The 22,084-nt window shown below is 38.6% G+C and overlaps 1 protein-coding gene across 1 annotated transcript in view; it reads left to right on the top strand.

The window, feature by feature from the left end:
* MDGA1 (MAM domain containing glycosylphosphatidylinositol anchor 1) overlaps positions 1 to 22,084 on the top strand; it is a gene marked incomplete at its 5' end in the record, with an annotated part of 211,639 nt that overhangs the window by 11,741 nt on the left and 177,814 nt on the right. Inside the window, 2 exons of the mRNA XM_083376427.1 lie at positions 5,768 to 5,964; positions 20,475 to 20,607. Coding sequence (XP_083232553.1) covers positions 5,768 to 5,964; positions 20,475 to 20,607 — 330 coding nt within the window. The remainder of the gene's footprint in view (positions 1 to 5,767; positions 5,965 to 20,474; positions 20,608 to 22,084) is intronic.

The raw sequence follows: 22,084 nt of genomic DNA, 5'->3' as shown, positions 1-22,084 counted from the left end.
GCATGGCAACTGGTTCATATTTACGAAGGTTGCAGTGTCCCGGGGTCATCTGATCACCTTTTGCAACCTTCTTACAAGCAAAGTCAATGGGGAAGCCAGATTCACTTAATAACCATGCTGCTAACTGGAGTAATTCAATTAACAACTGCAGCAAGAAAGATCATCAATGGAGCAAAATTCACTTAACAAATGTCTCACTTCACAATAGAAATTTTGGGCTCAATTGCGGTGATAAGTCGAGGACTGCCTGTATAAAACTAGCCACATATTCCAGATGTTACTATACTCCCATCAAGGGATGTTCAGACCAGTTATAAACATGATCCTTTGTTCATGAGATTTCCTCGGTACTAAAAAAATGAAATTTCTCAATCTTCCGACCAAATTCCTAAGCAGCTTTCAGATTTCAAGAAAACATCAGGTCGTGTGTTACCCGTTGATTCATGTAAACCTGTTTCAAAGCTTCATATAAATCCTTGTAGAAGAATGTCAGCCAAACTGCTGCTACATTTCAGCTGATGCCAGCAAAGCAGGTCTGCTGAAGATCCAGAAAACTGCCAGCACTAGCACAAAGTCCCCAGATATTGTTATTAATTAGGGAAGCTTTTCCTTGGAGCTTTTCCATGTTGGGAGGAAGAGATAGGAAAGCCAGATGGAAAGTGGGGACATTTAAAAGTTATACTGATATTGAAACAACCCACATGGTTGTATCAGTTGGCAAGCTAATAACTGTGGGTTGAATTAAGCTCTGATATAGTTTTATTAAAATTTGTATTACTATAGGCATTAGTGCATCTAGCTAGAGATAGATGAGGTGCTTTGAATACTTAAAATATTATTTTTTAAAAAATAAGTACAATTCTTTCCATAATCACCATTTCTACTATCATCAGTACTTGCTAAGATTTAATACTTTAATGATTCCTTTTTTTTTTTTTTTTGGCTGAGACATGCTGAGGCTTAAGTGAAATGAACAGACACTTGCAAACTGCTGCAGGCATGGAAAAGCCTCTTGGCTCTTCTATTATCTTCAGAGACCACTTGGAAAACAAGGAAGAAAGATGGCATTCTTCAGTAAAATTGTGATTTTCTTCAGAATTTTTGAAGAGGGCAATTTTTATATTCAGATTTCTTTAGGTTGGAAGAACCATTAGTGAATTTGCAACTAGCTGCATTGGTTTGGGTATGAGGATAAATAAGGATGAGAAAGGATCTTAAGAAAGGATGAAAGAGCTAGTTTGGTGTAGTGGTGTACTAGTTAAGGCAGACATGTCAAACTCGCAACGTCACGTGACGTCGCGTGATGTATCTGAGCTTTTTCTCCATTGCCGGCAATAGGGTAGGCAAGGTAGGCAAGGTTTCCTGGTGACATGTCCGGCCTGCGGACTGGCAGTTTGACACCCCTGAGTTAAGGCATTAGGCTAGAATATTGGACACTGAGTTCTAGTCCTGCCTTTAGGTATAATGCCAATTGGATGACCTTGGGCCAGTCACTCTCTCAGCTCTAAAAAGGAGGCAACAGCAAACCACTTCCAAAATCTTACCAAGAAAATTGCAGGGACTTGTCTAGCAACTTACCAGAAATCAACATTGACTCCAAAGCATCTAGCTATTTATGGATGAGAAAAGTGGTATCACATGAGTGCAGGGAGTTTTGGGCCTTGTAGTTCCTATAGGAAGGGACGCAGTGGCTCAGTGGGTTAGGATGCTAAGCTTGTTGATCAGAAGATCGGCAGTTTGGCAGGTCGAATCCAGAATGCTGCGTAACAGAGTGAGCACCTGTTACTTGTCCCAGCTTCTGCCAACCTAGCAGTTCGAAAGCACGTAAAAATGCAAGTAGAAAAATAGGGACCACTATGGTGGGAAGGTAACAGCGTTCCATGCGCCTTTGACATCTAGTCATACCGGCCACATGACCACGGAGACATCCTCGGACAAGCGCTGGCTCTTCGGCTTTGAAACGGAGATGAGCACCGGCCCCTAGAGTTGGAAACGACTATCACGCATGTGCAGGGGAACCTTTACCTTTAGTTCCTATAGACTTACTGAATACTAGATGGGAGAAATTGGCTTTAAGATAATAAAAGGCATGAACCTGAATTAAAAGAGCCTCTGACACAGTTTGCACATTTAAATATGATGAGCCTAAATCCCTTCAACTTATTTTAATCACTTACTTAGACACAGTGAGGTTCCCCCCCCCCAAAAAAAAATACTCTAAAGCGGTATGGTAAGAGATTAGAGCTGTCACTGGAGACTGATAGGAAATTAAAGGTCTCTGGGATGAAGTGCAGGTGAGAACCTATTACACAAAGAGTTTTGGGGGCAGAAAAAAATTCCAGGTGAAATGACCAAGGGTAAGTCACCTTGTTATAACTGCTTCGCACAGCATCAAAAATGAATGAGAGTTAGGCAGCAGACGACTGAGGCTTAGGTCAGGTGAATTTTATTGCTGTCCCATTTGCATGTCATTGCTTAAAGCCCATTTATGCTATTTCAGCTGTTTCATTGTCACTGATATTTTTTCTCTTTCTTTAGCTTGTGGAAGGAACAAGGCAAAGAACAATTGAAACCCATCCAAGTAGGAACTGCTGCAAAGGAAGATCAAAATGCAGAGGAAACAAATAGCAATGACCCATATTTTCTCACTTGAATGATGTGATCACAAAGCACTTGGGAAAAGAACATAAATATTTAGCTACTATAGAAAGACCCCATTCTCCCATTAATGTAAACAAGAGTTTCTGTATACATTGACATGAATAGTTTTGTGCCTAACAATCCAGAGGTTATTATAGGAACTAAAAATGATTTATAAAGGAAAGTGGAGTCCTGGTGCTTATTTAGGAGTCATCCAGGAAGGTAACATTATGAAGTTTGCCTAGATTAACTGGAGTAGTGAAATGAAGGTTAGTATATATTGGTTAGGGACGCGGTGGCTCAGTGGGTTAGGACGCTGAACTTGTCGATCGGAAGGTCGGCAGTTTGGCGGGTCGAATCCCGAGTGCCACGTAGCAGAGTGAGCGCCTGTTACTCGTCCCAGCTTCTGCCAACCTAGCAGTTCGAAAGCACGTAAAAATGCAAGTAGACAAATAGGGACCACTCCGGTGGGAAGGTAACAGCGTTCCGTGCGCCTTTGGCGTCTAGTCATGCCGGCCACATGACCACGGAGACGTCCTCGGACAAGCGCTGGCTCTTCGGCTTTGAAACGGAGATGAGCACCGGCCCCTAGAGTCGGAAACGACTAGCACGCATGTGCGGGGGAACCTTTACCTTTACCTTTTTATATATTGGTTGAAACTCCTTACAAAGTATTTATGAAGTCCCTCTAATCTGGCTCTACATCTCTTTTATGTTTTCCTCTGCCATTTTCAATATCACTATTCAGCTAAAAAAAAATCTGCCCTTGTGTCTGAATACACTTCTATTATTATCAGACTAACAAATCTCAACATTTATTACAAATACTGGCTCTTCAAAATGTGTGCCTCATTAAAATATGCAAATTGACTGGTCTAGGCACATATCTAATGGAAAATGTTTGCTTTTAGTTGAAAGTAGTATCTTGTCTTGAAACCAGATTTCCAGACGTATATAACTAAATCAATATTTTAAATTTCAACAGCATATAAGAGCTCTATGGAAGAAAAAAAGGAGCCTTCATATGCTCTGTGGTCACATGTTTCAAATATGCCAGGACTTTTCTTTTTTTACAAAAGCTCTGTATTTGGTCCTCATTAGTGTACATCTGGATTTTTCTCTCCACTGAGTTTAATGATTATCCATCTCCCCAACCCTAGAGTGCACAAATACACACACACCCAACGGTCTGAAAGCAGGGACATATGATGCACATTGACAACTTTCATTAATCTGGTTTGGCTCTGTCTCTCCTCATTAGCAGAACATTAAATGAAGTGGGAACCTAAATGGATGGCAAGAGTTATATTATTTGATTCAAGGGTTCTTTGCTCCTTTAATCTACTCAATCTTGAAAGGCATCTTGGGAACAGAAGTCTTATTATGATGCACTGAATTAGTGTCATTAACAGAATTATATACTGAGTCTTACCTTCAGGATTTTGGTTCACGCAGTGAACAGAGACTTGTAATATTGAATTTTGTCCCATGTAAGAATAGTATTGGGGACAAAGAAGACTGCTTTTTACTAGGTTGGGTCATTCATTCACAAACTATATTGTTTACTGGGAGTGTATCTTTTAAGTTTTCTGATAAGGAAACAGTTTCAGTGTTATCTGGAGATGGCAAGGAGTTAATTTAACTCTTCTGAATTTAAAGAATATGCCCAACTATTGAGTTATACTTTTTTTCATAATGACAGATGAGTTGGCCAGGAAAAAAATTGAAATAAGAACAATCTATAGAGGCAATATCTTTATTGTACTAACCAAAATTTAGTATTAACCACAAGCTTTCAAGTTTCCTAAAAGTTCTAATGAAGTGAAATAGTTAAAAAGCTGAAAAATGAACATGAGATTTGTGGCTAATATATATTATTCAGCCACTTACATGAAATAACAGCTAGCATCTTCAGAGAGCTATATCTTTACAAAAACCCTTGCTGTAATTCAGAAACATTTTGCACCCTGCTGTATTGAACAACATCCAAATTGCATTCCTTGAGGCTGATAAAGATTTTTAAGAAACATGAAAACTTGCAGAGATGATAAAATATTGGTTGAGCAAATAAAGATATTGCGCTTGTGGGGTTTTGAGCAGGTCCTGCTCAAATTGCTTTTCATTGTGATTAATTTTTGTTTGTATGAAGATATTTGAATGGAGGAATATTCAATAGTGTGATTCAAGAATAACTCTTAAAGTTCTTGATTTTGTACTAAATAAAGATTATCTCCAAAATGTAGAAACAAATTATTGCAAACCGTATACAAAAAACTAATTTAAAATATTAAATTTGTAAAAGGATGAGCAAATTTGGGTTAGCTAGGAAGTGAGATTTAAAATGTCTTTCTAGTTAAGAGACCATGTAAGATGAAAGATTAAAGCTTATCTTTAATCTTTCTGAGGTAGTGGTACCTCAGCTGATGGGGCAAGAACTTCATTCAAATATAGAGAAGCTGCAGTTTAAAGAAACTACAAAGTATCATTAGTAGAATAAAAGGGATGAAAAGATGCATTTGGCAGGCTAGGCGGAAACAACCAGATTTGGCATCAAGTTTTCACAAGCATTATTAAAGATCTCCACTCCACAATGACAGACAAAATACAAAGCACTTGAATTTTATCAACTGGCACAAAGCCGGACATAGTGCTTAAAATATCAATACGCCAAGTTAAAAATAGTCTATCTCCTGTTTTCTTTTGCCATCTGGCTTGCTAACAGACAACAGAATGCACAATTTATTCAAAGGACTTCTGTGACATGTTCACTAGCCCCAGGACAAATGAGCTTTCCAGTCTTCTGGGGCCAGATAATTTACAGACTGCGGTCCTTGTAGTATTTACTGATCAATCTGGCAAATGCAATTTATCCTATTCCTCATTTAGTTGTTTTAGAAAAGCTCAGTTGCTATGCAGATACTTAGCAGATACTAGCCTTACTTTAGAGAGGTATCACTTTGTTATAGGTCCTATTACTAATTTGCTTGGTGGATGGAATGAAGTCTTCCAAACTTCCTTCCTTTTCCTATACATCTGGAGCATTGGGTGATCCACAGACTTTGTACATTCTGGCCTAAATCTCATCAACAATCTCTGTGGATTTTCTCCTTCCTTCTTTTCTTTGCAGATTTGGACCAGCCCGTCCTTACTGTCCATCAAACTATCAGTGATGTCCGTGGGAGTTTTTATCATGAGAAGACCGTCTTCCTTCGATGCACGGTCAGCTCTAATCCACCTGCTCGCTTCATCTGGAGAAGGGGTTCCGAGACTCTTTCCCACAGTCAGGATAATGGAGTGGATATCTATGAACCATTGTACACAGAGGTGAGATAGATGTTATCTCTCCACATACTTTCTGGACATTTGGGGGAATTGGATTTTCTTGTGACAATATATAGGTTTCACAAATAGTCACTGAGTCTTATCTCCATGAATTTATCTAATCCTGTTTTAAAAGCTTCCAGTTCAATAGTTTAAGTGCACATAGTGTGAAGAGATACAATCTTTTATCTTGAATCTCCAATCGTTCAGCTTTCTTGGAAGATGCCAAGTTGCAATATGAGAGAGGAGGGTAAACTAACACATATTAACTTCCTTTACATCATGCCCAATTTTATCTACTTCATATCTACCTTTTTCTGTTTAAAAACTAATGCAAGATTTTTTTTTATAAAGAGGATTGTTTCTGTGACCTTGATCATTTTAATTATTCTTTTTTTCCCACTTTCTGCAACTTTACATGTAGAATTTCCACTATGAATAACAAAATGAAATTCAATTGTGAAGAAAGTAAGGTTCTACATTTAGGCAGGAAAAATCAAATGCACAGGTATAGTATAGGACGGTGATACCTTGCTCAATAGTAGCAACTGTGAGAGAGATCTCGGAGTCCTAGTGGACAATCACTTAAATATGAGACAGCAGTGTGCTGCTGCTGCCAAAAAAGCCAACACAATGCTAGGCTGCATTAACAGAGGGATAGAATCAAGATCGCGTGAAGTACTAATACCACTTTACAATGCCTTGGTAAAGCCACCCCTGGAATACTGCATCCAGTTTTGGTCACCACGATGTAAAAAAGATGTCGAAACTCTAGAAAGAGTACAGAGAAGTGTAACAAAGATGATTGGGGGACTGGAGCCTAAAACATATAGGGAACGGTTGCTGGAATTGGGTAAGTGTAGTTTAATGAAGAGAAGGGTGAGGGGTTACATGATAGCAGTGTTCCAATATCTCAGGGGCTGCCACAAAGAAGAGGGAGTCAAGCTATTCTCCAAAGCACCTGAAAGCAGGACAAGAAGCAACAGATGGAAACTAGTCCAGGAGAGAAGCAACCTAGAACTAAGGAGAAACTTCCTGACAGTTAGAACAATTAACCAGTGGAACAACCTGCCTCCAGAAATGGAGAATGCTCCAACACTGGAAGTTTTTAAGAAGAGACTGGCCAGCCACTTGTCTGAAATGGTATAGGGTTTCCTGCCTGAGCAGGGGGTTGGACTAGATGACCTCCAAGGTCCCTTCCAACTTCTTCTTCTTCTTCTTCTTCTTCTTCTTCTTCTTCTTCTTCTTCTTCTTCTTCTTCTTCTTCTTCTTCTTCTTCTTCTTCTTCTTCTTCTTCTTCTTCTTCTTCTCCTCCTCCTCCTCCTCCTCCTCCTCCTCCTCCTCATTATTATTATTATTATTATTATTATTATTATTATTATTATTATTATTATTATTATTATTATTATTATTATTACCTTATATTCTTATACAGGCTTCTGACCTCCGGTGAATCCCAACAAAGATTTTTTTTTAATACAGTATAGTAGCCACTGCGTTTTCTTTGATTGATTTATAATGATATCAAGCTAAGATCCCTGTAGTGCAGTATTTCAGATAACATAACTATTTATATGATGCTGTGTGGATGGATTACTTTAGTGTTTGTTTACATAGAAGTGGGTATGCTAATAATGCTTGGTAAGGGCCTGTGACTCAACTGAGTCCAAAAAGTGAATTACAAGATTCTAAGATTGGAGAAAGAACCACAAGGGTATAACATTAAGGAGAAGGGGCAATGAGGTCAAGAAAGGTATTAACTCAGGAAAGTTAATATATGTGATAAATGGGAGAGATAGAAAGGAATGAAAGAAAATGGATGGATTTGGCAATCCCTATGTACAAGTTCAAAATTCACAGCCCAGCATTCTAGATGCAGCTCTATTACCAAACTGCTAAAAATCAATTTCAAAGACTCTCTGTCTTTCTGTCTGTCTGTCTATCCCTCTACAAAAGTCTGCTTGTTCATTAAAGAATGAAAGCTTGTACCTTAAAAAATAATTAAGAGATTTCTTGTGGTAAGGAACAGCTTGTTGAGTACTAAGGAAAAACATCACACTCATTTTTTGTAACCATAGCTGTTCAGACTATATGATTAACCTATGAAAACTTATGTCAGAAAGCTGAATTCTCCCCTCTCCTACCGCCAAGTGGATTGTCTATGCTTCATTAATGCTTTTGCCTCAGTTTTTGAAATGACTGGCTTTTCTTGAGATTGTTCAAATACCTAGTGATGAAGTACTATTCAGAAACAATCTCCACAATGAATGTGTTTTTCTTTATTTTTCTCCTTCATAAATTCTCAGAATTTTCCCATGTCCTGACTTTCTTAAATCACATGCTAACATTTTTCTTCTTTGACGTTTTAGGAAATTGAGTTTATATTCCTCAAAACAACCTAGAAAATTAGCCCCCACCCACCCCTCCATCTCCACTTCATATGCATACTCATAGGTAATTTTGCTCTCTTTATGAAAGGAAGGGAAGGGAAGGGCAGATGATACTGAGGCATTCTGCACATCTGTGTACTAACCTCAGGCTGGGCTCTGTTTGGATTCTGTCTGCATTTGATTTTTGAAGCATGCCCTAGGCAGTCTCTCATTCAAATCATACCAAAGCTATCCTTCTGCATGCAGGGAATAACAACAACAACAACAACAAAAGTTGGAAGGGACCTTGTAGGTCATCTAGTCCAACTCCCTGCTCAGGCAGGAAACCCTATACCAGACATGTCAAGCGATGTATCAGAGCTTTTTCACCATTGCTGGCAATGGGGTGGGTGCGGTTTCGTTATGATGCATCTGGCCCGTGGGCCGGCAGTTTGACACCCCTGCCCTATACCATTTTATACAAATGGCTGTCCAGTCTCTTCTTAAACACTTCCAGTGTTGGAGCATCACCGCTTCTGTTTTTGACAAACCCATGTTGGCTTTTAGTAATGACTTTATTTGCCTCTAGGTGTCCACTGATTTGTTGTTTGATTATCTTTTCCAGAATCTTCCCAGGTATTGAGGTCAGGCTGATAGGTCTGAAGTTTCCTGGATCTATTTTTTTCCCTTTTTTGAAGATGGGAACTACATCAGCTCTCTTCCAGTCCTCTGGTAGTTCCCCATTGCTCCAGGATCTTTGAAAAATATAGTTCAATGGTTCTGAGATTACATCTGCCAGTTCCTTCAGAACCTTGGGGTGTAATCCCTTTGGTCCTGGTGATTTGAACTCGTCTAGGCTGGACAGGTGCTCACTTACCATTTTCTTGCCTATCTTAACGTGTTTCTAATCTGTTTTTTACGGTATTGTTTTTGATAGGTTGGACTGTTTTTTCCCTTTGTGTAAAGACAGATACAAAAAACGAGTTAAATAGTTCTGCTTTCTCCCTGTTGCTTGTCACCTTCTTGCCACTTTACCCCACTAATGGACCAATCATTTCCTTAACTTTTTTCTTTTTTTTTACATGTTGAAAGAAGCTTTTTTTCTTATTTTTGACTTTGGTCGCAATCCTTTGTTCAGTTTGAGCCTTAGCTTTCCTCACTTCATCTTTGCAGGCACGGGCTATTTGCTGATATTCTGCCTTAGTTATGTGCCCCTCTTTCCACTTTTTATACTTGTCCTTTTTATCTTTCAATTTATCAGAGAGTTCTTTATGCAGCCATGCTGGTTTCTTTTGAGAGCTGTTATTTTTCTTCTTCATTTTTATTGTGCTAGACTGGGCTTTTATTATCTCACTTTTCAAAATTTCCCAAGCTTCTTGAGTTGTTTTCTCCTTGAGGACTCTCAGCCATGAAATCAAATATGGCTACCTAGTTCCCTTTTCTACTTTTTGGGAGACAAAGTTGTCTGCTAGGTTTGTCAGGAATCTGTTTGATCTTTCACTTGGTGCAGTTTGTCTCCCAGTTGATCTCAGGGTAATTAAAGACCCCCTATTACTATTGTGATGTGCTTCCTACATACCTTAGTTAACTGACTAGCAAAAAGTTCATCTATTTTCTCTGTTTGGTTGGATGGCCTATAGTATACACCTATGGCAATGTCATTTCCCCCCTCTTTTATATTGACCCAAATGCATTCAAGAGAGTTTTCACCATTGTTGTGCTCTATTTCTGTAGAGATGTAGTTATTTCTTATATAGAGAGCAACTCCACCTCCTCTTTTGTTTGGTCTGTTGCTTTTAAATAATTTAAATCCTTCTAGCTGTGTGTTCCATTTGTGGGTTTCATCCCACCATGTTTCTGTAATGGCAACAATATCATATCTGCCCTCATTTACCTGAATTTCTAATTCACCCTGCTTACTGTTCATACTCTATGCATTGTTTTATAGACATTTAAGTCCTTTATCACTGACCCTGTGTTTACTTTCTACATAACATGTGTGGTGCCTGAGTTACCCTATTTTCTTACCACCTGTTTGGTTAGTGCACTTTGTGTGGCACTCGCTATTAAAAGCTTGATTTTGCTTGACAGCAAGGTTGATATTCTTATCCACACACACATCTATGTTACATGCACTGATAACCCTATAATTTTTAGATTGCTGGGGACAGGGATGTTCTGTATCAATTAACTCACTGTCCCCATTGTTTAGTTTAAATATTCCTCCAGAAAATCTTGAATTTATTGCCAAGTAACTCAGTCCCTTTCTTGGATGGATGCAAACCATCTCTTTTGTACATTTTTTTATTGGAACAGCTACAGACATTGTGACTAATATATCCAAAGCCTTCCCCTTTACACCAGTCCTTTAGCCACATATCTGCCCTGTTCACCGCCCTGAGTCCTTCGGGAGAAGGGCGGTATATAAATAAAATTATTATTATTATTATTATTATTATTATTATTATTATTATTATTATTATTATTATTATTATTATTATTATTATTATTATTATTATTTATTTATTTATTTTGAATTCTGCTATACGCTGGCCTTTTCCATTTTGCTCCTTATGCACTGGTAAAACCTCTGAAAAAGTAAGCCTACAGCCTATCCTGCTGAGTTCCTGCCCCAAGCTCTGGAAATCATTCTGCACAGAGAGTACATCTTTTGGGGACAGATCGTTAGTGCCAAGATATACAATAGCATCCACATCACAGTCCTTGCTGGCGTTCTTGATTATTTTAGAAATATGCTTCTTGTCCCTACTTGCAGTAGCACCTGGAAAACACCTGACCTCTTTTGAAACCTCGGCATCCTTTCCTAAGTTTACATCCCTTATAATTGAATCACCAACCAGAAGGTGGCTTCTCTTTTTGGATGCCTTTCTCTTCTTGCATGACTGATGTGTAGTACCTGATTCACACTTCTCCCTGTCGAAAACAAGTTCTTCATCTTGGACCACAATCCCCTGCTTATTTGAGTTATCATCACAACTACCTTGACCTGTCTCCTTAATGTCCCTATTAAGGTCAGCAAGGGCACTGTATCTGTATAAAGCTATGAGATGAAATACAGTGTCTTGGGATTTTGGAACTGAAGAGAAAAGATCCATGAACTACTGAAAAGACTTTATTTCCAGAACAGTATTCAAAAAGGGAAGTTACATGTGCTTTGTGGAAGAAAGATGTTTCTTAGATGAAAATAAAGTAAAGCCTGATGACAGGGGAGACCTATGAATTCCTGCCACCGTTCTTTAGGTGGAAAGGCATTTTCCTGTTCATTTTTACTTTTGTTTTATGCAATCTGAAGCTTTAATTGATTTATCATGATAGATGCAAATACAAGCAGCCTTCAACTTATAACCATTCATTTAGGAATGGTTCAAAGTTGCAATGGCACTGAAAAAGGTAACTTATGACCGGACCTTGCACTTATGACCGTTGTAGTATCCCCATGGTCATGTGATTAACATTTGAGTGCTTGACAACCAGTATGTATTTATGACATGCAGCATCTTAGGGTCATATGAACCCTATTTGTGGCCTTCCCAGCCATCTTCCAACAATCAAAAGTCAATAAGGGAAGCCACATTTGCTTAACAACCACATGACTAATTTAACAACTGCATTGATTCAGTTTACAACCATACCAAAAAGTTGTAAGATTGGGCATAACTCACTTAACCACCGCTTTGCTTAGCAAGGGAAATTCTGATCCCAGTTGAGGCCGTAAGTCAAGGTCTGTATCAGTGGTCTTCAAACTTGGCCCTTTTACAACTTGTGGACTTCAACTCCCAGAATTCCTCAGCTAGCATGCCTGGCTGAGGAATTCTGGGAGTTGAAGTCCACAAGTCATAAAAGGGCCAAGTTTGAAGACCCCTAGTCTATATGCATGCTAGAGGCATGTGTAGATGCTCTATAGGAAAACTCTTATGGTTAGTAAGAGATTTGATCCATAGATTGCATTCTGTTGTCCCTTCTCAGTAACATTGTTTTTTAACTTTTCTGACTATTTTAGTGATTTCTACTAATGGTCAGAGAGGGAATTATGATTCCTGGCAGGACTAACCGTAAAGGCAGCTGTTGCTTTACATGAAACTGGAAATCCCAGTCCCTTTGTCTTCTCTTGGTTGTAACATTGTAGTTGGCACAATTGTCTACTTTTCACCTGCTTTTCTGCCTTGCATCTGCTTCCAGCTTGAATTATTTTGTCCTTAAGGATTTTATTGATCGGCTGTTGGAAGGAATTTTTTTTATTATTTATTAAATGCCCACCCCATCATTCCTCTAGACAGCACATATAATATGCTTCTTTCACTTCTATCCTCAGTACAATCCCATGAGTAAGTTCATCTGAGAGATCCTGACTGGCTCAAACTACCCACAGAGACTGGATCCTAAATCTGCCCCTTCTCAGAAATCTAACCATTATATCACACTACCTCTTAAAATGATCTTTCTGAAAGGGAGAGAGATTTTATCATTGGAAAAAGCTTAATAACTGGCATGTTACCAAAAATTGCAGCTCTACAAATAGTTTGCCTGATGCTACTTGCAGAACGAGTTGGAGTGAATTTGTTGTTGTTATTTTCTAGCCTACAGTTGTAATCATTTTATATGCTGGTGATAGGCTAATGCCTACTACATTCCTTTGACAAGCCAAAACTGGGCAGCTGAGAGAGGAAGCAGATCTGAGACAACAGTTTCTTGTCTATAGTATATCATGGTATTGCTAAAAGAGAGAGAACAGTATGTTTGGATGCATGATGTTTCACTCCTGTGTGTGCTTTCTGTTTTCTCAGAATTGTGGCTTACCTACATTAGTCTTTAGAAGAAGCTTAGGGACAGTTGAGTACATCAACAGATAAATTGTAAATTTAATTGTTTTAAGCTTTGTTCAGAGTTTTACAGACCTGGTGGTTACACATTTACCCCACGTTTATTGATCAATAAATTAGATGTATGTAAACCATACATAAGGGGACACGGTGGCTCAGTGGGTTAGGACGCTGAGCTTGTTGATCAGAAGGTCGGCAGTTTGGCGGGTCGAATCCAGAATGCCGCATAACAGAGTGAGCGCCTGTTACTTGTCCCAGCTTCTGCCATCCTAGCAGTTCGAAAGCACATAAAAATGCAAGTAGAAAAATGGGACCACTACGGTGGGAAGGTAACAGCGTTCCGTGCGCCTTTGGCGTCTAGTCATGCTGGCCACATGACCACGGAGACATCCTCGGACAAGCGCTGGCTCTTCAGCTTTGAAACGGAGATGAGCACCGGCCCCTAGAGTTGGAAACAACTAGCACGCACGTGTGGGGGAACCTTTACTTTTACCTTTACTAAACCATACAGTACATAAATCAGTATTTGGCAGGGAGGTTCTAAATGTTATTATCAGAACAGAATAATGATCAGAATAACAGAGTTGGAAGGGACCTTGGAGGTCATCTAGTCCAACTCTCTGCTCAGACAGGAAACCCTATACCATTTCAGACAAATGATTTCCCAGTCTCATCTTAAAAACCTCCAGTGTTGGAGCACCCACAACTTCTGGAGGCAGTTTTTCACAGTACTATTGTGGCCTTTTGGTATTTATCTTGCTCTAAGGCTATATTTTCTCTTCCATATTTGTGTGAATTTTGCCTTCTGAACTACACAGTCCACTCAAATGCATACAGGTAGCTTTGCACGAGATCAGTCTGATGAAAGACATGCCCTAAAACAGATTTACTTTAAACAAGAGAGGGAAACATTATCCGAGATCCAATTAGTAAGCCATTGAATGAAAATAACAAGATATCTTATTGCCATGCCTAACTTCGGGTTACGTTTAATATCAGGTATAGCAATTAACCTCTTCATCTGCATTCCTTTCTATAGTAATTTTATTTTTTAAAAAAATACAATTAAAATATAATACAAACTAAAAATTAAAAATTAAAATTGCAGAAAAATAGAAAGGAAATATAAATAAGAATATTGTAGAGAAAAAGAAAAGAAATATATAAAAGAATTACTTTCCCTTTTATCAAAAGTGTAAGTAATTTTACTAACATCATTTTATCTTAAAATATTATATAAGGAACAGGTGCTGGAATTGGGTATGTATAGTTTAATGAAGAGAAGGGTGAGGGGTGAGATGATAGCAGTGTTCCAATATCTCAGGGGCTGCCACAAAGATGAGGGAGTCAAGCTATTCTCCAAAGCACCTGAAAGCAGGACAAGAAGCAATGGATGGAAACTAGTCAAGGAGAGAAGCATCCTAGAACTAAGGAGAAATTTCCTGACAGTTAGAACAATTAACCAGTGGAACAACCTGCCTCCAGAAGCGGTGAATGCTCCAACACTGGAAGTTTTTAAGAAGATATATCCTGATAATATAAACTTGGAAAGAATGTAAAGTTGGTTTATTTGATCAAGGTATTATCAGGATTGCTAATTTTAATTTCTTTTTGCTCTAAATATATAGCCTGAGCAAGCCATTTAGCCTATTCTGATTCAATATTGTCTTTTAGCCAGATTTTTCATTTGTATGTACTTTTCATAACCATCCTGACATTATCAATTTAGTTTTGGATATTTTCAGTATTTGAATATCAATTCTTTTGTGCTGGTTAATGATCACAATAAAGTAATTTACAGGTAAATCCAATATAGGAAGATAATCTGGATTAATTATTTGCATATCCCTTTTAATTATGAAGACATCAGCCCATTTCTTTTGTACGGCTCGTGTAACATTTGTTTCCATGTCATTCTTGTAGTCTATCATTTTTAAATCTACTTTCAGTCAGTCTCTATCTTGTCAGGTAAAACTTGTTTCTCTTCAACTACTTCTTTTAAACATAATCTATCAATAGTGTCAAGCATGCTTAAAATTAACTTCTAGCTCTATTGCTCATAAATTTCCTTCAATATGTGCAATGTTCAATATTTGTCTCATTCTGTACTTGTAAGTCAAGTTTGAGTGTTCTCTTCCTTTAACTGTAATCTTTAGTTCCTTCTAGTTTCCTCTAGTGACCAGTTTTAAAGTCTTATTTTCCTAAGAATTCAAAACCAAAGTATTTTTCCATGGGAAGCATTTTTTATATTTAATTCCAAAATCTTATTTCAAATTCATCTGGGCCCTTGGTCTATTTGTAATTATCCTAAACCATCTTATTGCTTATTTCAAAATAATGTTTTAAGTCTTTAAACTTATATTCAAAATTGCTTTTGCTAAGGATTAAAGGAAATTCACCCAGTGCTTTAAAACATGTCAATCCAAAGGTTCCTAATGGCTGAAAAGCAATTAACAAGTAGTTTCCAAGAGTGATTAGAAAATGAAACATGCAAAAGTGTCTTTTCAAAGGTGCTGTTCCCAGTTTGAGCAAGATGGCTATTTGCTCATCAGAGGAACCTACCAGAGATTGTTAGCTTGCAGTCTCTGTGTGAGGAGCAACTGTCTGTGGCACTTCTGGGCAATCTCAAGTGCTCTTCTTGTCCAGAGAGGAATTATCGAAGAAGAGGTCTAGTGGCTGGGTTCTTCAGCCTGCCATTTCTTCCCTGAAAATCCTTTCCTCTGTATTCTTAAGCAGACACAAGAAGGTTAAACATATTTAGTGTTGAGAATTAGAAAACTATAAACACCAAGTTCTCCAAGAGAAATTCTACCTTGAATCGTCAAATCTTGTTCTCTCTATTCACTCTAAGATGAATTCTGCGGCCTCTTGCTATTTTTTTTAAACAAGTCAGTTTAGCTGTTCTTTTTTTTTTTCCTGGCCTTGCAGCTTTCTGCAACCCATCTGTCCACAAATAGCTTCATCTGAGATGAATGAGATAGATAGAGTAGATGAATGAGAGAATCAAGTTCTACTTCACCTTTGTAGCAGGAAACACAGCTTCAAAAAGTAATGTTCTATCAATTGGCCAAAAAAAAGGGCGGGGAAAAAAAAAAGAAAAACTGCACCTCACTTTGGGTCACTTTTTTTCCGGGAGGAGACATGTTTTAATAATTTGAAAATCAAAAGGGAAAGATGTATAAGATGGTAACATTCAGATTACTAAGGGAAGCCTGCACTGGTTTAATATAAGGGTATTCTGGCAAAATCAGAAGAGTGAAGGCAGAAAATAGACTGTGTTAGTGAATTATGTTACAAATCAAAAGGGATTTCACAAAAGCTCAAGGCAAAGCAGAAGATACAATTGCGGGGGGGGGGGGCGGGGAGGGAGGCAAGGAGAGAAAGAAAATGTCAGACACTCCTGACCAGGACCTAACAGTAAATCACAGACCTTTACACAGCTGAATTAATTTCCTAGGCTTGGATTTGGCAAAAGTCTCTCAGAAACACTTTAGCTAAATAAGAATCTTTATTGCAAGCAAGAATGAAACCCAACAGAACAGTTGAATGCCCAATGGCCATGTGAGGTTGTGAGTGCCTTTTATACACAGTATGGTTCAGATCCATACTTCTTTCTACCTTCTCTTCTTGAAATTTAATAAACCCTTGGGAAGCTAAGCAATTGTTCAGCATTTACATAAATTACATAATGCTTTGCATAAATTCCAAATCTGACCTGAGAACACCAGTCTCTTGGTTTACAGTACTTCTCACAGATAGTATGTCAAAGGACGTTAAAAAATAACTTTTATTCTTTTGATTTCAAGGAAGACATCAAAATTTGCACCAAGCAAAGGAATTTGTAAAGTAACACTCAAAGGGAGCCAATTGGAATGCATATGAAGCGTCTAAAGCAAACATGTCAAACTCGCGACGTCACGTGAACAGCGTGCGACGTATCGGAGCTTTTCCCCCATTGCCGGCAATCGGGTGGGCTCAGTTTCCTTGTGACGCATCCGGCCCATGGGCAGGCAGTATTAGCAGGGCAGTGTGGGTTTTATCATCAATGTGAAAGCATACTCCACTATCACCAAAAGGAAAAAAAATGTTTGGGACCAAAACAAAAATACAAGAGTTTTCTTTGAAAACATGATGATTGCTATCAGCCTATCAATTTGATTTCTCAAGTCAGGAAGGTATTACAACAAAAGATTGCTTTTAGGAACCCTAAGGATAATGGGGGGAAAAATCAGGAGTCTGGTATCAGCTTTTCAAACACATTTTATTAAAAGGTATAAGTTTTCATAAACTTCATCAAATGTTATAGAGTGGCTAAATATATATAGATTAAGGGAGGGGGAAGAAAGGGAGGTCAAGACAGATTGCCTCTGCAAATGTAGATTAATGTGCCACAGATATTATAAATTAACAATTATGATATGTTCAAGAGCCATTGTGTTTGTTGAGACCTTCTCAGATTGCCTGAAACCTTTTAATACATATGAGGTCTTCAATCTCTCACTCAAGGGTGTTGCGGAGGTCCAATTTTTCCAAAATAGACACTCTGAGGTCTGGCATAGAGTGTGTTCTGGCAGGTTGAAATGCTGTTATTATTTTGTCCTTGTTTTGAATTCCGATGTCAAACTTGTGTTCATTAATTTTGTGTGTAAAGTTTGTCCATAGAATCCAGAGGGACATTGCTGACAGGTGATGGCATATATCACCTTAGAGGAAGAGCATGTGAAAAAGCCTTTAATCTGGTGTGTGCATTTGTGATGGTACTGTTGTGATGGTATGTTGGGGCAAAGTAGTTATCTGGGTTCGTTGCAGGTCCTACTTCCTATATAAGCACCATTGTTGCTTATGAGAATTCACTTCAGATTGAGTACCGGTAGTTGTCTGTATGAAAGTATGGACTTGTCACCTGGTGCCTAAGAAAGCCCAGTATCATTGTCCAGTTTGGTTGTAGTTTATAAATAATGTGTTTGAGTTATGAGTTGTAGATGACAACCCACTGCTGTTTTCTTGCTCTGTTTCTATAGCTTTGTAGTAGGTCCTCTCTGGGTATTGATCTGACTCTATTGACTTGTCTATTGATCTTTGTGGTTGGTAATGCAGTCCCTAAATGGTTTAATTCCATCAATTGAACATCCCTGTCAAATGAGTCGAAACAAATGTAGTTGTAGTGTAGAGTTTGGCTATAAATGATAGACATGGTGCACATTCTAGATGGAGGAAGGGTGTGTGCACGGTGATGTGTAGGTTTCTGATATATAGGTAGTCCCCGACCTATGACTGCAATTGAGCCTGGAATTACAGTTGTAATTCATGTAAGTTGAGACATCATACAACCAGATCCAATTTTTGATAATGGTAGTTAAGCAAATCAGTTTTCTCCAAGGGGTGATTTTTGCTAAAAAAAAAAACGAAATGGATGCCAGAAACGCACAAAAAATATCAAAAATTGTGGTCACATGACTGTGGGACACTGCAAACTGCTGTCAAGATAAGCTGGTTTCCAAGGTCCCAAAATGGAATTGTGGGAGTAGCTGTTGTAACTTCAAACAATAGATCATAAGTAGCTTTTGGGCAGGTGTTGTAATTTAAACAGTCACTAAGTGACCAATCATAGTCAAGGCTTATCTGTAATGTCTTTGTATATATGTGTTGTATTATGATGTCATCAAGGAAGTGGACATATTCCCTAGAGCTCTGATCTGAGGTTGATGATGGGGTGGAAGTATTGGATTGATGGAAATGAACGTGTCATCCAATTCCATCGTGACTTTGATATTCATTTCCATAGGTCTATGTCAGGGGTGTCAAACTGCTGGCCTGTGGGCCGGAAGCTTCATCCCAAAACCACACCCACCCCATTGCCGGCAACGGAGAAAAAGCTCCAATACGTTGCGCGACATCACGTGACGTTGGGAGTTTGACATGTCTGGTCTATGTGATAAAATGCAATCAGTGCAATAAGTGATCATATTCATTACTACTAGACATCTTCAGATATTTTGCTCCCATAGATTAGTATGATTCCCCTATAAAGAGAATAATGGAGTGAATTTTTCCCAACAGCATGGTGATTTTTTTCACTTACACCATGACCTTTTCAAAGATAATGACCTTCACTGTTCATTCAAATAAAGTGACCCTTGTACTACTGTATTGCAGAATACCTCAAAACAAGATAATGTTGCCCAAAAACCTATGCCAAAAACTTATCAGCACCCTTCTCAGATGCTGAATTGTAATTAAGCATAAAAAGAGCCAAATACTTAGAGCGATATGGCAGACAACGCTGTCAGACCTGTTGCTAGAAGCCTTAGCAATACTTAATTCCTATTATTCTTGCTTCCATTATAGCAGGATTAATTTAGCCCATTTAGAATCCTGAGACCATCTCATGGGCAGCTATCCATCCTAGAGACAGCTATCATATTCAAAAAGTGATTGCAATGGGGGCACACCCAATTTACAAACTGATCACATTGATTAAAAAAAAGCTCTTAGTGTCAGAGTCCTTACCAGCCCTGGTTCCACAAATGATAAATGATGGTCAACAAGGTAGCTGGCTAGGCAGCCCACTTTAGCATTGCCTCTTTCTTTCCAACTTCCTAATAAAGCCATTCCTCATATTTATTTTCTAAGAATGTCTATTAAACTTGTAAGAGGCCGAGAAAGATTGTTGTAAATGAAAGTGATGTTGGATGCCAGTGCTGTGCCTCGCATGATGGTAATTTTCATTAAAAAAAAAAAGTTAACGAACCGTAGTGGCACAGTAGTTAAAATATAGTATTGCAGGCTACTTCTGCCCACAGCCAGGAGTTCTATTCAGACGGGGCTCAAGTTTGACTCAGTATTGCAAACTACTTATCCTGACTGCCAGCAGTTCGACAGTTCAATTCTCACCGGCTCAAGGTTTTACTCAGCCTTCCATCCTTCCGAAGTCAGTAAAATGAGAACCCAGATTGTTGGGGTAAATATGCCGACACTGTAAACCACCCAGAGAGTGCTTCTAAAGTACTATACGTCTAAGTGCTATTGTTATTAAATGGGGCAAGATAGACACCAAGAAGGAGTTTCTGACTCTATTGGTGCCTACAGACCCTTGCTTTCTTATTCTTTCACTAGGCTATATTTTAGTCCATTCTCTTCCCCCCACCAAGCCACCCCAAATAGCAAGTAAATCTGATACAATTACTTGAAAGGAATTTGGCAGCACTGGAAGCGTATGTGAGGTGTTCGGTTGACTACACAGGCTCATGTACACTAATAGTTCACTTAACTTCTCTCATCTGTTTCTTTTCAAACACTCTAGGGAGAAACAAAAGTTCTGAAACTGAAAAATCTACGACCCCACGACTATGCCAGTTATACATGCCAGGTATCTGTCAGAAATGTGTGTGGCATCCCTGATAAGACAGTCACCTTCGAGCTTACCAATACAACCGGTAAGTCACTCCCATCCATTGAGATCAACAAGGGGAAGAAGCCCTTTTAAGGTTTTCTTTTTTCAAGAGATTAATGATGGCAAAAGAATTCGAGGGAAGTTTGATCAGAAGGACCTCAGGTTCCTTGGGGAATCTTTCTAAGTAGATGAAAATGATTTGGAGGAAGTGGGGGGGGGGCATTATCATAAATGCTGCTGTTTCCTCCAGTTCCTGTCGCTGAAGGCTGTAGGAGTCCACATTGTGGAGGGGGGGGCATGGTTTTGCCAAATTTTAATGGTGCGATGTAGTGTTGTTTTGGAGGTTTTCGGTATTAAGTACTTGGTTCGTAATTTTTTTTTGTGGTGGTGATGTTTCCCAGCTGCCTGTATTTTTAACTTTTATATTTGTTATTGTTTTTATTTTGTTTTGAATTCTGTTCACTGCCCACTTGTTGAGATGGGTGGCCGTATGAAATGGATAAATAAATGCTGGGGATCCCTGTGTGGTCCACAAGCTAATAATTGTCCACCTTTCCCTTTTAAAAACTATACATGGATGTCTAATTCCAACTTAATTTCTAATATTTCCCTATATTTGCACTTATGGAAACATTTTTTTAAAAAAAAATAAAGTTTTGAGGATAATAAAATCCTAGTTTTAGATCGAACAGTACCCGTCTCTGTTTCGGACCCGGATCATTTTGTGTTCTGACTTGTTTCCTTGTTATTCTGTGATGTTTTAAAAATCAACCCCAAAAATGCTCTTAGGCTTTATTTTCAAATATACTTTCTCTTGAGATACCATTCAAAGACGCCTCTCCAAAATGTTTGTTTTAAACATGTTCTGATACTTTTTTTTGAAGTGCATCAGTGTGACCCTCAACAGAGGACATTTCCAGCTTTGTAGTCTGCAGTCTTTTGAAATCAGTGTGCTGAGAAGATAATAGGGTAGCTAGTGCCATCTCGGCAGCAGACATTCTTTTGTTTGGAAGAAGACAGGAAAAGCTTGACATAAACAAGATGTTCCAGATGTTGAACTACAACTCCCAGCAATTCTAGCCAGTGTTGTCATTGTGTTGGATGGTGCGAGCTGCAGTTCAGCAACACTCAATATAAAAGATGTGCCACCTTTTCTCCGAGCATTACTCTAACAACAAAGTTGTTCATAAGAAAGCTCACGGACTTAACTTCATCTGAGAGCCAGCCTTTGGCCTATGCTGAATTTCCACTGTCTCTGAATGCATTTTGAAACATAGCATGCAATGTGTAGATTGAGACCGAGGGCCTTTTACACGCAGAGTATGTGTTCTTTCAGTGACATATGACCTTTGGGGATGAAGTGATTGGCATCAGGTTTTAGGAGCTTGTGAGTTTACCAGGCAGGTGGCATAGGGAACAAAGCTATTACAGAATCGGATAGTCCTGCTAGAAATACTTTGAAACCTCCTCCCAGAGGAGAGCAACAGAAACAGACCATAAAGTGGGTCCGTGGGGTCTCT

The sequence above is a fragment of the Vipera ursinii genome (genome assembly GCF_947247035.1).
Source record: "Vipera ursinii genome assembly, chromosome: 1".
In the NCBI taxonomy this organism is placed as follows: Eukaryota; Metazoa; Chordata; class Lepidosauria; order Squamata; family Viperidae; genus Vipera; species Vipera ursinii.
The sequence above is the reverse complement of the archived record's forward strand: the minus strand, read 5'-3'. Positions and strand labels throughout refer to the sequence as shown.